At 41.4% G+C, this 16565-nt stretch overlaps 1 protein-coding gene across 3 annotated transcripts in view; it reads right to left on the bottom strand.

Moving 5' to 3' along the window:
• STARD13 (StAR related lipid transfer domain containing 13) overlaps positions 1 to 16565 on the bottom strand; it is a 178926-nt gene that overhangs the window by 46638 nt on the left and 115723 nt on the right. For all 3 annotated transcript variants that reach the window (XM_039239845.1, XM_039239846.1, XM_039239847.1), the window contains exons 2-3: positions 12471 to 12542; positions 9159 to 9240 (exon numbers count right to left, since the gene is read on the bottom strand). In XM_039239845.1, the coding sequence (XP_039095776.1) occupies positions 9159 to 9240; positions 12471 to 12542 (154 nt within the window). The remainder of the gene's footprint in view (positions 1 to 9158; positions 9241 to 12470; positions 12543 to 16565) is intronic.

Raw genomic sequence — 16565 nt, 5'->3', positions numbered from 1 at the left:
GGGCAGAGAGAGAGAGAGAGAGAGAGAGAATCCTAAGCAAGTTCCACACTATCAGTGCAGCACCCAAAGTGGGACTCAAACCCATGAACTGGGAGATCATGACCGGAGCTAAACTCAAGAGTTGGACGCTTAACTGACTGAGACACCCAGGTGCCCAAGTAGATGGTTCATTGTACTGAATACGTAAGACAGGGTATGTGATGTACAGCTTAAAATGTGCCTTTTTAAAAATGTTTTATTATTTAATTTTAAGAGAGAGAGAGACAGGGTGCGAGCGGGAGAGGGGCACATAGAGAGAGGGAGACACACAATCCAAAGCAGGCTCCAGGCTCTGAGTTGTCAGCACAGAGCCCCACGTGGGGCCCAAACTCACAGATGGAGAAATCATGACCTGAGCCGAAGTCGGATACTCAACTGACTGAGCCACTGAGCCACTCAGGCGCCCCTTAAAATCTGACTTTTGGATTTAGCAGTTAGCAAAGGCAGTTTCAGAGAAATGTGAGGAAAGAGGGCTGAGGGGCAAGTGGACTCAGAAAGTGAAGACAGACCATGAACACAGTGTTCTTTTAAGAAGTCTAGCTAACAAGGAGAGATGGGCGGTATTTTCTGGAGAAAAGGAATAATTCATCATGACATAATATTCACTTCACATGTACAAGCAATAAAATAATTCCTGAGCTGACAGGTTATTTTCTTCCAGGTTCCAGTTCAATGTAACAAATATTTATTGAATTCCTGCTCAGCACAAGGCCACGAAACACCCACGCTACACGACTGAATAAGGCACAGTCCATACTACGGAGCACTTAGAGGCCTGGCCGCGGGTCATGCCATCGATGCCCAGCTAGCCGGAACCGGAGTGGGGCGGTGGCCCGCGACAAATCCCGCGGTGCATGGACTGAGAGTGCACAGGAGGACCCCAGCGAGGACGTCCAGGAGCGCAGGATGCGGGGCCACGCAGAGCCAGGAGGGCTTGCTGGGAGGGCTGGGGATCTGTGTGAGCAGCGCATGTGCCAGGATCATCTGCAGGTGACCGGAGGGTGGTCTGGTCCGTGTGTCAGAGGGTTCTTCCACTCACACTGCAACAGAGGCCTGCCTGTGACAGCAGGAAGGCCCTCTGCCTATGGAGGTACAGGAGAGCAAAATACACACACACACACACACACACACACACAACTGCCTCCCCCCCCCCAAACCTTCCCCTCCTTATATTTTAGATTCATATCTTATAGTTAAAATTACCAGACTTTAGAGGTCTCCCATGCTGATGTAATGGCTAGTTTCCTGTGATATTTCTAACGTTCCTGCCAAAGCCACGAGAGGAGCACCAAGCAGAGGTGCAAATTTGTCTCTAACACGCGATTCTAATTAAAGCCCGCGCAGCCTGAACTTCTCACCCTGCACCCAAGTGTCAGGGGCTGAAGGTATCTGGCCCCGTCTGCTTAGGAGTGTTCCGGGTGTGGCCCTCAAAGATGTTCAGAAACAAGGTCCCGGAGACTGGTCCTGACCTCAGGAACCAAAGGCGAGGGTGAGCAGGGGCTCCTCTCCAGGCGGGGAGCACAGGGCCTGGGAAAGGTCTCCCTTCAGCCCTGCAGCCCCGGAGTTCACAAAACCGACTCTGTGGAGCAGGAGGGATGGCTGGGATGGCTGGGCCAGACAGATGACTCTGGAATGCAACTCTGCAAGGGTGGGGCCTTTCAAAACTCACAGGCTTTCCAGCAGGAGGGCTTTATGGTGTCTCAGGGAAAAAGCATAGAGGCAGAAGTCCACAAGCGGCTGTCCCTGAGCCACGGTTCAACCAGGGAGGGCCTCTGCTCTGCCGAGCTTTTCACCCCGGCTGCTCTCCCGCCAGGCGGCCACGCTGCCCAGCAAGGACGACCTCTCCTCAGGCCTTCAACCCACACACAGCTGTTCCTGGAGACTAGCTGCTGTGTGGGAGGAAAACAGTTAAGCATAGACGGATCTAGCTACAGGAAGAAAATGAAGTATGTGTCCCTTGGCCCACGGGGGAAGAGGATGTGTGTGTGGAACTGTGTGATTTGTAAAATGATTTTTTTAATTGAGATATAATCCACTTATAACACTGTGTTAGTTTATGGTGTGCACCCTCACAATTCGATGTGTGTATATATTGCAAAATGATCACCACAATAAGTCTAGTCACAACATCCACAGCCACACATGGTTATGTTGTTTTCTCCTAATGAGAACTTTTAAGATTTCGCCTCTGAGCAACTTTTAAATATACAATACAGTATGGTTAACTGTAGTCACCAGGTTGTGCACTCCATCCCCAGAAAATAATTTTAAATAATGTGCTCTAATGATCAAGGACTCAAGGAATGGTGTAAGGTCCATTGGCAAATCAGTAAGTTTCAATAGCCACAGGGGCCTGAGGGTAAAGAACTTCAAAAAGAAAAGATGCAGGTTTTCTTGGACTTCCTTAGTTTGCAGGATTTGAGACAAGTTTTAAATTCACATATGCCTGCATTGGGAAAATCAGATAAAGTGTGCTTAGTCCTTAACTGTTCACAACAACTGTAGCTAATCCAGATAATTTCTCTAGTGAGATCTGGTCTAAGTTGAAACAAGGGTCACAACCAGAGGTGGCTGAGGTTCAAAGGCAGAAAACAAAGCAAGAACAGGCCAGGGGTACTTGGAGCACTCACTCTGGGCCCCGGGGTTGGCTCTCAGCTCCTTCCCCAGCTTCCCCTCTACCATATGGGCCACCATCTTTCAGTTGTGGTCCTCTTCAGCTCTCCTTACTGTCCCTGGGGGACGTCAATCACCCTCAGGACCTTCATACCCGCATACGTGGATGACTTTGCATCTCTGTCTGGGCTGAGGTCCCTGGCCATCTCCAGACCTGCACGTTCGACTGCACATTGCACATCTCCTCCTGGTCCCAGCCCCCCAGCTCATCACACCTTCCCCTGCTCAGACCCTGGCCAGACTCCATGGCTGCTCCCTGCCTCAGGGAAAGGTACCACCACCCCAGCTGCCCCAACCAAGAGGAGTCTGGTCACCCTTACTTCCGAGCTACAGCAGTACTACAGCACCTGTTACTCATAGGTTCTTGTAAGGATTAAATGAGACCAATGTATGCTACTAAGCAACAGTAAGCACCCACTAAATGTTAGCCACTGTCATCTATTATTTATCTGGCAAAGACAGCCACTTTTAAAAACATTGTTAATGTTTTTAATAATGCAACACAAAATATCCAATATATGTAATTAAAAACTAACTCTTCTCTATCTGCTTCATGTGTTTTGTGGTTTCTTGTGTATTCTTCTTGAAAGTGTATGTATATAAAAATCATTTTGAGTACTGGCTGGAAAAATGTACACAAGAGGCCATTTAAAAATACAAAGATCAATGTTTTTCATCTTCCTATATTCATACCTATACCTATACCTATACCTATATCTATATCTATATCTATATCTATATCTATATCTGTCCCTTATCTCTGCTTCTGACATGTCTGTACCCCAGGCCTGCCCTATATTATAATGGCTGCGTGCAGTAAGGCTCACATTGGAGGTGGGGTTGGGGTTAAAGATGTATTTCCTGCATACTAATTTAGTTTATACAAAAAAAAAAGCTACAAGTTCAAAATAGGCACGAAAACTGCCATGTGTTCTTGTCTGGGTAATCCCTACAGGCATTTTGGGTCATTTTTCCAGGAAGCCTTCTCTGAAACCCCTTTCCTTGCATCTGTACTTAGAGTGATCATACCATTTGTCCAAGTAAATCACAATTTACTCATTTCTCAACCTTGGCCCAATTGGCATTTGGGGCCAGACAATTCCTGCTGACGGGGGCTTCCCTGTGCATTCTGGGAGTTTGCACAGCAATGTGTGCCTGGGTGTTGTGAAAGGGGCAAAATGCTCCTCCCCTTCCAGGCTGAGACCCTGCATTAGCCAGAGACCTGAGGGTGAGGATTCTGTCCTACTGGTCTCCATAGTCCAGAGAGGCCCTGAAGACACAGTGTTGGTGATGTGAGCTGAAGGAACCCATGAGAAGGGGCTGCCACTCTCCTGACAGTAAATCAGGTCTAATATCTTTGCAAAGAACAGTGTGCTTTCAACTCTTATTATTATATTTATATATTATTATTTTAAAAATGTAGTTCCATGAAGAGTAAGGTGGAAATGCAACCGTAATTCCTATTCTTGGGATATATAAGTCAAAGTCAGGAAATCATGAGCCACCATAAACATCTTTGGAAAAATTACCTTCCAAGGAAGAAATGGAAAGTATTCCAAAGTGTATTTCACAAGAAGACCTCAGTTCTTCTTGGAAACTCCAGAAGCAGTCTGCTTGGCTTTGAATCCTAGCACTGCCATTCACTAGCTGTGAGTGGGCCAATTATATTATACCTCTGTGCCTCAGTTTCCTTGTCTGTAAAGCGGGAGTCATGTTGGTTAGACCCTACTTTATAAGGCTCTCGTGGAATTAAATAACTACATATTTGTAAAGTGCTTAGAATAGTGCTAGGTACATAGTGAGCACTTTGTAAGTGTTAAAAAAAAAATAAAATCACCGCTCACTGGGATTTGTATTTTTTAATAGCTCAGAATTTTAAAGCTGGACATGACCATGATTATCCTGTATCCTTCCCTCAATGATTTGTCCAAGGTCTCAGTCCAGCTAATTGTCACATATTATTATATGACATAATATATAATCTGTACATTTTCTGTTATAAATACTCTAAAAGGGAAAATATTTAAAAAATATCTCAATATCCATAAAGACTACCATTATTTAATATTATTAATGTTATGTAACATACTCAAAGATGTGCATTTGTGTGTAGAGGTAAATCATAAACATCATTTTTGTCAGCACTCTCTCCCACCTGCTCCCTGCCCCACATGAAAACCAGAGTCATCAATTATCCTTTTAAATACAAAGGGCAGTGATAGATGCACTCTATAATCTGACTCCATGAAATGTTACTGAACAAGGTAATGCCCTTGTTTTATATACGATACAATTAACTAGTATTTATTAACAACATAAGTTATGTGGATGGTTTACTGGCCTAAAATTAAATTAGAAGCTCAGAGATCACTTGAACATCAAGGCCCTATGTGATCAGTCTAAGTGAATATCGTAAACCAAAATGCTAATAGAACATATGACTTATCCTTAAAAATCTCATTTAGGGACTTTGATTTGCTGCGATTTGCTTTAATGGTGAGAAACTTTTCAAGCTATTATTGACACCTTGGCTATTCCTACATCCTAATATGGTTAACAATTTCAGTGAGCTCATCTAAGGTACTTAGATTTGAAAATATCTTTTCATTACTCATAGGTGAAAATATTTTTCAATTAGGAATTCCATCAAAGAACATCCAAACAAAATTATAATTATGGTTGCTAAAATAAGAAGCTGCCCTACTCTAATTTGCAGTAACAAATATTTACGGAGTGCCTACTATGTGCTGGGACTGTCAGACTTGCAGAAGTAATGGTAAGACATGATTGCCAGCCCGGAAGTTCACACCTCTAGCAAACACAGCAAACCTGTATAGTGTTTGAGACCTAAAACTGGGAGCTCCACATCCATGTATTCCTGGCCACGCGTGGGTCCTCCTTGTCACCAGCATCCTCAGTAAGATATATTTTTCCAATCAATCAAAAAGTTAACACTCTTCAACAACTCACTAAGTGTGGGGCGCCTGGGTGACTCAGTCGGTTAAGCGTTTGACATCGGCTCAGGTCACAATCTCACTGTTTGTGGGTTTGAGCCCCACACTAGGCTCTCTGCTGACAGCTAGCCCAGAGCTTAGGGACTGTCTTAGGATTCTGTGTCTCCCTCTCTCTCTGTCCCTTCCCTGCTCGCGAACGGTCTCAAACTCTCTCAAATATAAATTAAAAAAAAAAAGCCAAAAACAAACAAACAAAAAAACCTCACTAAGTGTGATTAAGATTTAGGATTAACTGTCTGTCTACACAGGTGAGATACTTCCAGAGGACCAACTGCAAGTTGTGAGTTGTCGTGGGTAACATTTGCAGGAGACTTTCAGCCCGCTGGTCTTCATTTGTCTACCTGGCAGAAGCTACCTGCCCTCTGGCTATGGTTTCCTTTGCGACTCTACATTAGCTCAGAGCTTCAAATACGCAAGACAAATGTGTAGCCCACAAAGGTTAAAAATAAAATAGGAGATCAACTCTAATATGGTGTCTACAATGCACCAGTGAGAAAATGAATAAAATCACGATCCCTTACTGCTCTCCAGGAATCAATCATTACATACCATGTGAGTGGGCAAGTGTCTAATTAACCACTCATCGATCTCCAAGTTTTATAAGTGCTGTCATTCCCCTCAGGCTGAAGGTCTTCCTGCTTTCCACGATTTGCTGCACTGGCAATGGGTGTCCTGGTGAAACTTGTGATGAAGGGAAAGAAGCTCTAGCCGAGCCACTGCCATCTCTGCCTCCTTACTGTGCCTGGTTCCTCTGATCCACCTTGCTGGGACTATTCCTTTGGCTTCCCTTCCACCCCACCACTCCTACACCCCAAAAATCTCAGCTCACACACACGGCACCAAACACTTTTCTGACTTCATAATATTTTTGGAGACATAGTTATCATAAGACTTATTCCAATTATAACAACCTCCAGCTCCTCTTGCCATTTTTACACAAGCTAGGTCCCTGTGAAGAACACCGTGGTGTCTGGCATTGCTGCACTCGCACCTATTTATGCAGCAACACCTTTTGGGGTATGTCTGCATGGATCCTGCATCAGAGAGGGGTCACAGGTCTACAGAAGAAGGCTTCCTGATTTTTCTGGCTGACACTAATACCATTATTCAGAACTTTACATCTCTAAATGATTTCACATTCATTGTACTGGGTCATCTTTATAATGTGTCTGAAAGGCATTTAAAAATTTTTTATTTATTTATTTTTATTTTATTTTATTTATTTATTTATTTATTTTATTTTTATTTTATTTTATTTTATTTATTTATTTATTTTTAAACTTTATTTATTTATTTTGAGAGAGAGTGCAAGCAGGAGAGGGGCAGAGAGAGGGAGACAGAGAATGCCAAGTAGGCTCTGTGCTGTCAGTGTGGACAGAGCCCAACGTGGGGTTTGAACTCACGAACTGTGAGATCATGACCTGAGCAGAAACCAAGAGTCAGATGCTTAACCAACTGAGCTGCCCAGGTACCTCATGAAGGACATTTTTTTCTTAAAGAGTAGATTTTGATGGAAAAATTCAAAACTTAGTCAAGGCATGTCAGATCACAAGCTGCAGTTAACAGTTAAGGATTTACCACCCAAATGTATGAGATGCAAAGATTGGCCCACTTAGCCATGTCACCAGTAAATACAGCTGCACGATCAGAGATAGTATTTGCCCCTGCAATCCTGACTTGAAAATATGTACTATAATTTTTATTCTTGGTTTACAATGTAATCCTTTATTTATATTTCAAAATAAAACTTTAGAAATCTATGATGAAGCTACTAGAAACTAATGAGTGAGTTTAGAAAGACTGTAGGATACAAGGACAATATATAACAAAATTATATAATGTTAACTGAGCAATTGGAAATTGAAATTATATTTTAAAAACCTGCAATAGCACCACAAAACATGAAGTTCCTAAGTACTTTTGAGGATGTGTAGTATCCATATACTGAAAATCACAAGTCAGGGTTGAAAAGAAATCAAAGGAGACCTAAATAAATAAATACATTGTATTTATGAATCAGAAGATTCAATACTATTAAGATGTCAGTTCTCCTCAAACTGATTTATAGATTCAACATAATTCAAATCAATACTCCAGAGGGTTTTAAAAATAGATATCAACAAGCTGTTTTTAAAATTTATATGAAAAGGCAGAGGAACTAGAATAGCCAAAACAATCCTGGCAAAAAAGAACCAAGTTGGAGGATGTATATTATTGGATTAGAGATATACATAAAACTAAGTAATCCTGCGTCATATTAATAAGGGATTAGACATACAGATAAATGGAACAGACTAGTCTAGAAATAGTCTTACGGTCAATTGATCTACATTACAGATGCAAAGGCAATTCAATGAAGAAAGTATAATTTTTCAATATGGTGTTGAACCAATGGGATATTGATATGCAGAAAATGAATCTTGAGCCATACTTTGTACCTTATAAAAAATTAACTTTAAATGGATGATTGAATTCAGTGTAAAACATAAGACTAAAGTTTTCAGAAGAAAACAAAGGAAAAAATAGTTGCGACCTGAATCTATGCAGAATATGCTAGAATGAACACCAGATTACAAATTTTAAGTATGGCATTTTAAGGTCAATTCAACTCATAACTGTGGCTGTGTGGCTGCGGAAAAATGACTCACCTCCTGTAACTAATATTTATCTCCAGCCCTGACCTCTCTCCAGGGCTTTCATTAGGAAACTTCAAATTCCTACAGACACATACTGTCTCTCATGCAGCATTTAACTGTTCATGGATATTGGTTACATTGGCATCGTTTCCTATCACTATAATTACAATGATCTTTCATGTATTCATGCTTTATTTCTTCAGCTAGATTTCTCCAACCAGATTATAAATTCTTTGAAGAAAGGAAATTCCTCATATACATCTTTGTTTCCACCTAGCATCTATCACATAGCAAACACTTAAATATTTCAGGTTGCTGATATAATTACTTGAGCTTACATACTCTGGTTTGCTCATATAATCACTTGACTTTGCAAAAAATACAGCTGAGTTTGACATACTCATGGAGTTTTTCGGGACCTTCTCTGGCCACTCATGCTGTGGCCTCCTCTGCTAACTAACCCACCCCTGACCCCAGTCACCCCACAGTCTATGGCTTCATCTTAGTTTTTCCATAGCACTGAACATTCTTCTGAGATAGCCTCTCTCTCTCCTTCTCTTTCTTTCAGACTCTCTTCTTCTTTTTCTCAGTGTATTTTCTGAAGCCTCTCACTAGGATTTAAGCTTCATAAAACCAGGGACCAATCATGCTTACTGTGGTGACACGTGGACCCATGCCTGCCATATAGTAGGCACTCAATAAATACTTATGGAGTCATTGAACTTGCCCCTCACTACAGTGATACCTGTTGGAGACTGCACAATTGAAAGTAACAAAAATACTTCACATGATTTACCTGTAAAGAGGTTCTACAAGGTCCTTTTCAAGAAACTCATGATCATTCTTGACAGACAGAATGTTGATGGGAAACTGGGAATCTGAAAAAAGAGAAAGAGAAAAACAAGGGAGTTTTATGAGTCTTGTTTTTATCTGAATGGGCACCAATATCTTGGCAGTTTCAGGCAGTTTTAGTTTTATCAAAATAAATGCTTTAAATTTTTTAATGTTTGTTTATTTTTGAGAGAGAGAGAGACTGGAAGAGGCATAGAGAGAGAGAGGGAGACACAGAATCCGAGGCAGGCTCCAGGCTCCAAGATGTCAGCATAAAGCCCGACTCAGGTCTCAAACTCACCAACTGTGAGATCATGACCTGAGCTGAAGTCAGACACTTAACTGACTGAGCCACCCAGGCACCGCAAAATAAATGCTTTAAAGGATACAAAAGAAGTCTTTGGATAGGACTGAATATTAAGTGAATGCATTTGTGTGCTTCATCATAATCACAGACATTAGCCTATATGAAGAGCTTTTATATTCTCACCATCCATTTAACGTCACCAACTTTTATCTTGATCAATTCATGAAATACTTAGTTTGGAAGATTTTTTTTCTTTAGAAAGGAAATTTCCAAAAATACCCAAAGCTCAATGGCCACAAATGTGTTCTTTTGTAGCAAAATCTTGAGCCACTTTAGAGTATCAGCAAAATACTCAAACAACTGATTCTGTCCATTTCAGCATCATGACTTTTCTCCCACAGACTGACTGTTCAGCCAACTTTGGAGGTCAAGGGCAATACTCAAGATGCAGTGTTAATTTTAGGTACCTTATTCACAGAGGTAAAAATCTGGGGATCATTCTAATAGAGGCCATGGGCAGATCTAACAGACAAAGTCAAATCATTATCACTATTTTGCCATTTTTCTCTCTCTCATTTTATATTTTGCACTGCCTCCACCTTGCCAATCATAATAAATCTAAAGGTATCTAAATCTTCATGTGAGTTGGAAATACAAACAATCTCTTCTGGTGATAAAAGTAATGTGAGTGAATTCAAGATGGTGCTGGAATGAAGACTGGCTTGTTCTGCTAGAGAGGGAGTGTGTGTAGTAATGAGAAACACAGACACCGAAGCCCAGTTGCCTTGGCTTTGAGTCCTGGCACTGCTAATCTCTAGATTAAACAACTTACCTAACCTCTTCTGTGCTTGTGTTTCCCCATCTGTAAAATGGGGATGATGACAATTATAATATTTAACCTATTGTGTTGAGAATATTAAATGAGTAGTATAGGTAAAGCTCTCAACAGGACGTGGCACATGCAGTATGCTCTCTATAAGTATTTGCTCTTTCTTATTATATTTATTCGATGCATATGGCTTAAATACAATTTGACAGGCACCTTTTACTTGTGGTACATTTTTTTTTCTTTAGGAAGAAAATTTCCAAAAATCCCCAAAGCTCAATGGTCTCAAATGTTTTCTTTTGTAGCAAAATCTTGAGTCACTTTGGAGTAGAAGCAAGATATTCAACTAACTGATCCTATCTAAAGTGAAGACATTTACTTTACTTCTTAGCCATTTGTAGACACTTCATATTTAAATTGCAAGGTATTTTGAATTTACAAGAGCGGTCATTATAGGAGAAAATACCCTGCATTAAGGCTTAAGCGACTATGATTTTAATCCTGATTGCTCCACCTTTTAATGTTGAAAAAGTCATTTAACCTCTGGGCCTCTCTCTCATCATCAGTAAATTGGTGGGGGGGGGGGGCGGGGGGAGTAGCGTTGCTTAGACCAAAATTATAAAATCCTCTTTTATAAAAACTTGTATAAGAGATTCTAGACATCAAAGCACATTTTGGGATATGCTCTCCTTCATCCTCACAGAATTTAAGTTAGAGAAGTAGAATAAGTGTGTTTCTTTACATAAAACCTAGCTTCCCGGTGAGTGAATGACGGTCACCAGTGACTATAAGTTAATTCTGTCGATTCTTTCTATCCTGCATAGATTTTATGCCATCAGGAAGAGAACTCAATGCTGTTTAGTGTGCTAGATATCCTTTGTTTAGCTCTACTGATCCACTCCCCTCTTTTCTATACTCTGCCTTGTGCCTGAGGTCACCTGTGAGGATGGCATTCAAGGGGACCCATTTTCCTTGGTTTCCTTTTGTGTTTGGCCATTGGGAAGCTCTGGCTGGAGATGGAGGGGAGTGGGAGTGCAAGGTCAGGGTATTTATGCTCCTGCTTCTCACTCACCACCAGCTGTGTCCTCTGCTCTAGGGATCCTCTCTCATCCTGGGCTCTGGCACCTCCCTCTGCCCATCCCTTTGGGCCTATGGCAGTGGCAGCTCTGTGGCTACAAGCTCTGGGCATCTGAATGGTTCCTCATGGTTTCTTATAACCTGCCCACACCTTTGTAATTAACATTTGTAGAAATAAGTCCTCCTCAGATTATCTTGAGTGCTCCATCTGCTTACCATTTGGATCCCAATACACTATATGTAAGGACTATCCAAGAGGCAGTTCGAAGCCTTGGCTACAGTTTTAAGGATAAGTAAGATATAGGTGACTAAGTTTATTAAGTGTCAAATAAAACATCAATGAAAGGAAGTATGATGCTGGCAATAAACATCTCACTTGAAATCCCCCCAAATAACATCTTCTCCATATTGTGTCTTAATTTTTTTTTCATATAAACAGAGTGGAAGAAAAGTCTGAAAACAATTAATTTTGTGATTTCCAGGAAACTTATCAACAACTCATTTACTGTACTTTCAAGAAAACAGAGAGTAGTGCAGAAAAAATACAAGGAAAAAGAGTAAGGGCAGAAATGCAGAAGAGCTGTTACTAATGAAAGCACCGCATAGGAAATCCAGTGAATGACATGACAATAACACTGGATGGTGACAATGGTGACTACACTGAGCATGGTGAGCACCGCGTGATGTACAGAATTGTCGAGTCACTGTGGTGTATGCCCAACGCCAACTTAACACCGCATGTCAATTATACTTCAATCAGAATAGCATTGATAAAAGCTGCTGAATGCTGGAAAGAATTGGGAGTTGGGATTGGCAGTGCAGAGAGGAGAAGCAGAAGGTAAAGAAGTGAGAAAAGATGTAGAGCGGAAAGTCAGGTAGACCTGGGCAGCAATACTCATGTCTAAATTGGCATCAGTCTAAGCCCTGGGATTGCAAAGGCCGAGGGAAAGAGACAGCAAAGGAAAATGGCTGAGAAAAGTGTTGGAAGTGCAAAACACACCGCAGGATATGCAAGGTTCAGTCTGAATTCATTCTCTTTACAAAGAGTAGAGGAAAGGCCAACCTACCTTCATACAACTGAGCGTATTGTGGGAACCCAGCAGCACGGAGCCAGTCGCATGCTTCCTTCGCCTCAATTTCTGAAAAATACAAGAAAGGGAAATGCGTGAGTCCAGTGGCCACACACTAGCACTCTACCTTCTTAGTCAAGGAGAAACTGGTGAGCACTGTACACGTTTTTACAAAGCAAAATTGTTCTCAGGCAAGTCTGTCTGAGTAGACCTATCAGAAATGGGTGTAAAATGAGCAGGTATCACAAAGGTGCTTATGTGTCTATTAAGATTATCTTCAATGTTGATCCACAAGTATTTGGATAATAACAAAACCACAGATTACAGAACACAAAGGCTGAGTTTCAAGCAAGAAAAAATGTCTTTTTATACACCAGGGAGCCAGGGGATTGCAGAGAAGGAGGAAAGACTTCCTTATGATCCTTTTTTTAAATGAAATTTTTTAAAGTTTAAAGATAAAGTGAAATAATACTCATCCAACATTCCTTTATTCTTTCACTCTTGGGCTAATGAAAGAAGGAACACAGCTGGATGGTCCATGAACATGTATTTTCTCATGAAGAAAGGTATTACAAAAATCCAATGTATTGTTATTTAATTTTTCTGATGGCTTTAATTCTCAAAGCCTTCCAACAAGATGTTCATTCATCAGACACATCAGAATGATTTCAAGCTGCAGAGTGGAGTGTGGAAAAGCCTCCGGAACTGAGGCGAGTTTGATGGGGCTTCTAGCATCTCCGAGGGCTGAACCCAAAAGGCTGATATGTCCTTTGGGTGACCATTTCATTGAGGACATACCAACCACGCACGGGACCACCTGCCTGGAGAAGCTGTGGAGTGAGGTGGGAGGAGTCTCCAGGATGTGAACCAGGTCACTTTTTGACCTTGTGAATCCTGGATCAATTCCCAACCACAACTCTGTTAGATAAATATGAATGCAAGGGAAAAGAAGTTCATCTGTCAAAAGTCCAGTTTCTCCAAACAAAATTAAACAGCCTATTTTAACAGGTTTCTACCCAGACCTCTTCCTCTGCTGTTGGGATGGAGCCCGGTCAGGTCACTGTATTTCCATTTAGTCTGACGTTCACTTCTCTGCACAGCAAAAGCTGAGAGTACAGGCTGTTCTTGGGACAACAGCACAAAAATGAGCTACATTGACATCAGCTGGGGGCCTGGGCCTGTACACCTAATGTTGAGAGCACAGCATCCATGCAAACAATTGGGCAAACAATGTGCAGCATAATGTTTACTGTGACAGAGCTATATACATGGTAGATGTTAGGAAAACACACCAAAGACCAGATTTTGCACAGGCCCCATCTGGAAGAACACACACTTTCATTCTTGTCCCACTGCTCTGATTGGACATAGATTGAGATTTAACATTAAATTCAGGGGATTTCAGGGCCTGCGGCGGCCCCTATCCCAGAGTGTTCGCTCCTTCTCGCATCCCCCAATCCATTGCATTCTAGTGATTGGCAATTTCTAAATCTTGAGTTTTTTCTTCAGCATGAGGGCTTTTTTTTTTTTTTTTAAACAGAAATGCTACCAGCACAGACCTATGTGCTTGTTCTTGCTATGTAGGCATCATTCAGAAATTGCTGGGGCACCAAGCTGGAAATAAACGCTTCAGAAAGCATTTTGCTCAGAACTGTCTCTGAGATCCGCAAACGCAGTTCAAAATGGACACTTAGCTGAACTGTACTGTATTGGCTAACATGGGCTCTCTTTTGGAAGATACAAAGGGCAATTACTATAGGGCTTAACAGTCCTATTTAGTACTCCTTTGAGAGTCCTTATGTGAAGGGTTCCACTTTGAAAATCACACAAGTATTTCAGAGGAAGTAGGAAATGCACATTCTGAATGCAACATGGAAAATGTGGTCAGTTATTACTGAGTCATAAATAGCCTATTGCCTTCCAAATTTTCAAACTTCAGATTTGCTTTTTCTTTCAATGTAATGCAGTGGTTAGTAAGGAGGAAATATCTAATTCCTGGATATTCTTTAAACTTAATTATGAGCCAGCAGTCTTAAAGAGAAGCACAGAGTTCTGTATTTTCTGTTTGAACTACATAAATAGTCAGCCTTTTCAATTACTTTCACGACTCTCAAAATGTAGTGTTAAGCAGGATAATCCCAGACAGAGAGACCATGAAGAGAAAATGGAGGAGACCTAGAAAGCAGGGGTTCTACAACACAGAAAACTCAAAGGGGAGTGGGAAGTGAGCCTATAAAGAAGTGTTACCCTCCACCGGACCCTGGAGTAGGGAAGACAATGATACGTGGACAGCAGGGGTCCTTATAGGAAAATTCCTTTTGGAACTGAAGACTCTCATTGGACAATGGAACAGGGCTCAGGCTAGCCTAGGAGATTTTATTTAAATGGTTCTCTAGGTAACTTCATTTTAGTTTTTCATAAGAGCAACAAAGACAATGATGCATATGTAAATATGAATAATCACATCTTAACCAGAATTCAGCTAAATCAGACCCTTAAATAAGTTGAGTTTTAAAGTGGATAGGCATTTAGCTTTTAAGTCTCAGGGTGGAATACAACAAAAATGGCCATTAGTTCATAATAAATGAGAAGAAGCTACATTCCTTGCCTTCCCTCCTGCACACCCAACCTGCTTCTACTTCTTCTTTTATATATATATATATATTTTTATATATATTTTATATATATATATATATATATATATATATATATATATTTCTAGGAGAGAGAGAGACAGCGTAAGCAGGGGAGGGTCAGAGAGAGAGGGAGTCACAGACTGAAACAGGCTCCAGGCTCTGAGCTGGCAGTCAGTACAGAGCCCGACTCGGGGCTCGAACCCACGAACCGTGAGATCATGACCTAAGCGAAAGTCGGACGCTTAACCGACTAAGCCACCCAGGCGCCCCCAACCTGCTTCTACTTCTGAAATGTCTCTCAAATATCCCTCCTGCTCTATCTGTAGGCCCAGCACCTTGATGTCTCAAACACTAAGGACAAACAAACTCTTATTTACCACCTAGTGACAAAGCAAACAAACAAAATAATCAGGATCCTTAACCACTGTCAAATTTGACAGTTGAGCTGGAGGAAAAAAAGAGCCTTGAGATTTCTACAGAGTCCCCACAGCCCCATCAGTCAAACGCTAATGTTTTCCCCAGTGCATATTCCCCTTGCAGTAGCCAGAAAGCTTAGAGAATTAAAAAGAAACCATTATCGTCTATGTCTTCATTTCACCAAGACCTACCTCATGAGATTTAAATGACATTTGAAGAGAGTGTGAAAATCTCTTTCTAACTGTGCTCTTGCTAGCCAGCATGATATTATGTGAAAGCTTTAAGGGCCATTCAGATCATGTCTTTACGGTTTTATTTGTTCTCTATCTGCAACCCGTACCTGTCCCTGTGGCAGTTCCAGGGCAGCAGAGCAAAGCATCAAGTTGCTGCAAGTCTGTAGAAAACTGAAGTGTGAGGTGGAACAGAATGACCTTGAACAGATTGGCCTACTGATCCCTGCTGCAGTTACCACATTACATTACCTGAGAAAATTCAATCCCTTTGACTCCACAGCATGATAGGATTTCATCAGAATTTCTGCACTTATTATATGTAAAACTCTATAGTAGGTACCTATTCTTGCCTGCTTAACATCTCTCCCCACTTCTTTAGATAATAGAAGCTTTTGCTAAGTCCCCTGTTAAGAGGTTCTTCTATATAGTTTAGGTGGGGCTGACAGTCCTGGTCACCCCAACCACACGTCTTGACCCTATCAAAACCACCCAAATGACCTACTCCTTACAAACACCCCCATTGCCCTTAGTTCAAGGAGGCCAAGGACCTTTGGGATCTTAAGTTAACAGTTGTTTGGGGGCCAAAATCAACTGGTGGAAAAGGGAGATATCTGGTTTAACAATCGATAGCTTGATCTGCGCAAAGACCAAGCAAGCCTTTTCACTCAATAAATTCAGAAAACGCATTGGTGCTAAACACGCTCTCCTGCCACATGTCTGTGATTCTACTTGAGGGAAAGTCACTCATTCTGCCTCAGCTGCCTTTCCTACATGCTTAGAACATGATCGGCCTCTGTTGAGACACA

Source organism: Hyaena hyaena, unplaced genomic scaffold (assembly GCF_003009895.1).
Source record: "Hyaena hyaena isolate Hyena2069 unplaced genomic scaffold, ASM300989v1 scaffold_163, whole genome shotgun sequence".
Lineage (NCBI taxonomy): Eukaryota > Metazoa > Chordata > Mammalia > Carnivora > Hyaenidae > Hyaena > Hyaena hyaena.
The sequence above is the reverse complement of the archived record's forward strand: the minus strand, read 5'-3'. Positions and strand labels throughout refer to the sequence as shown.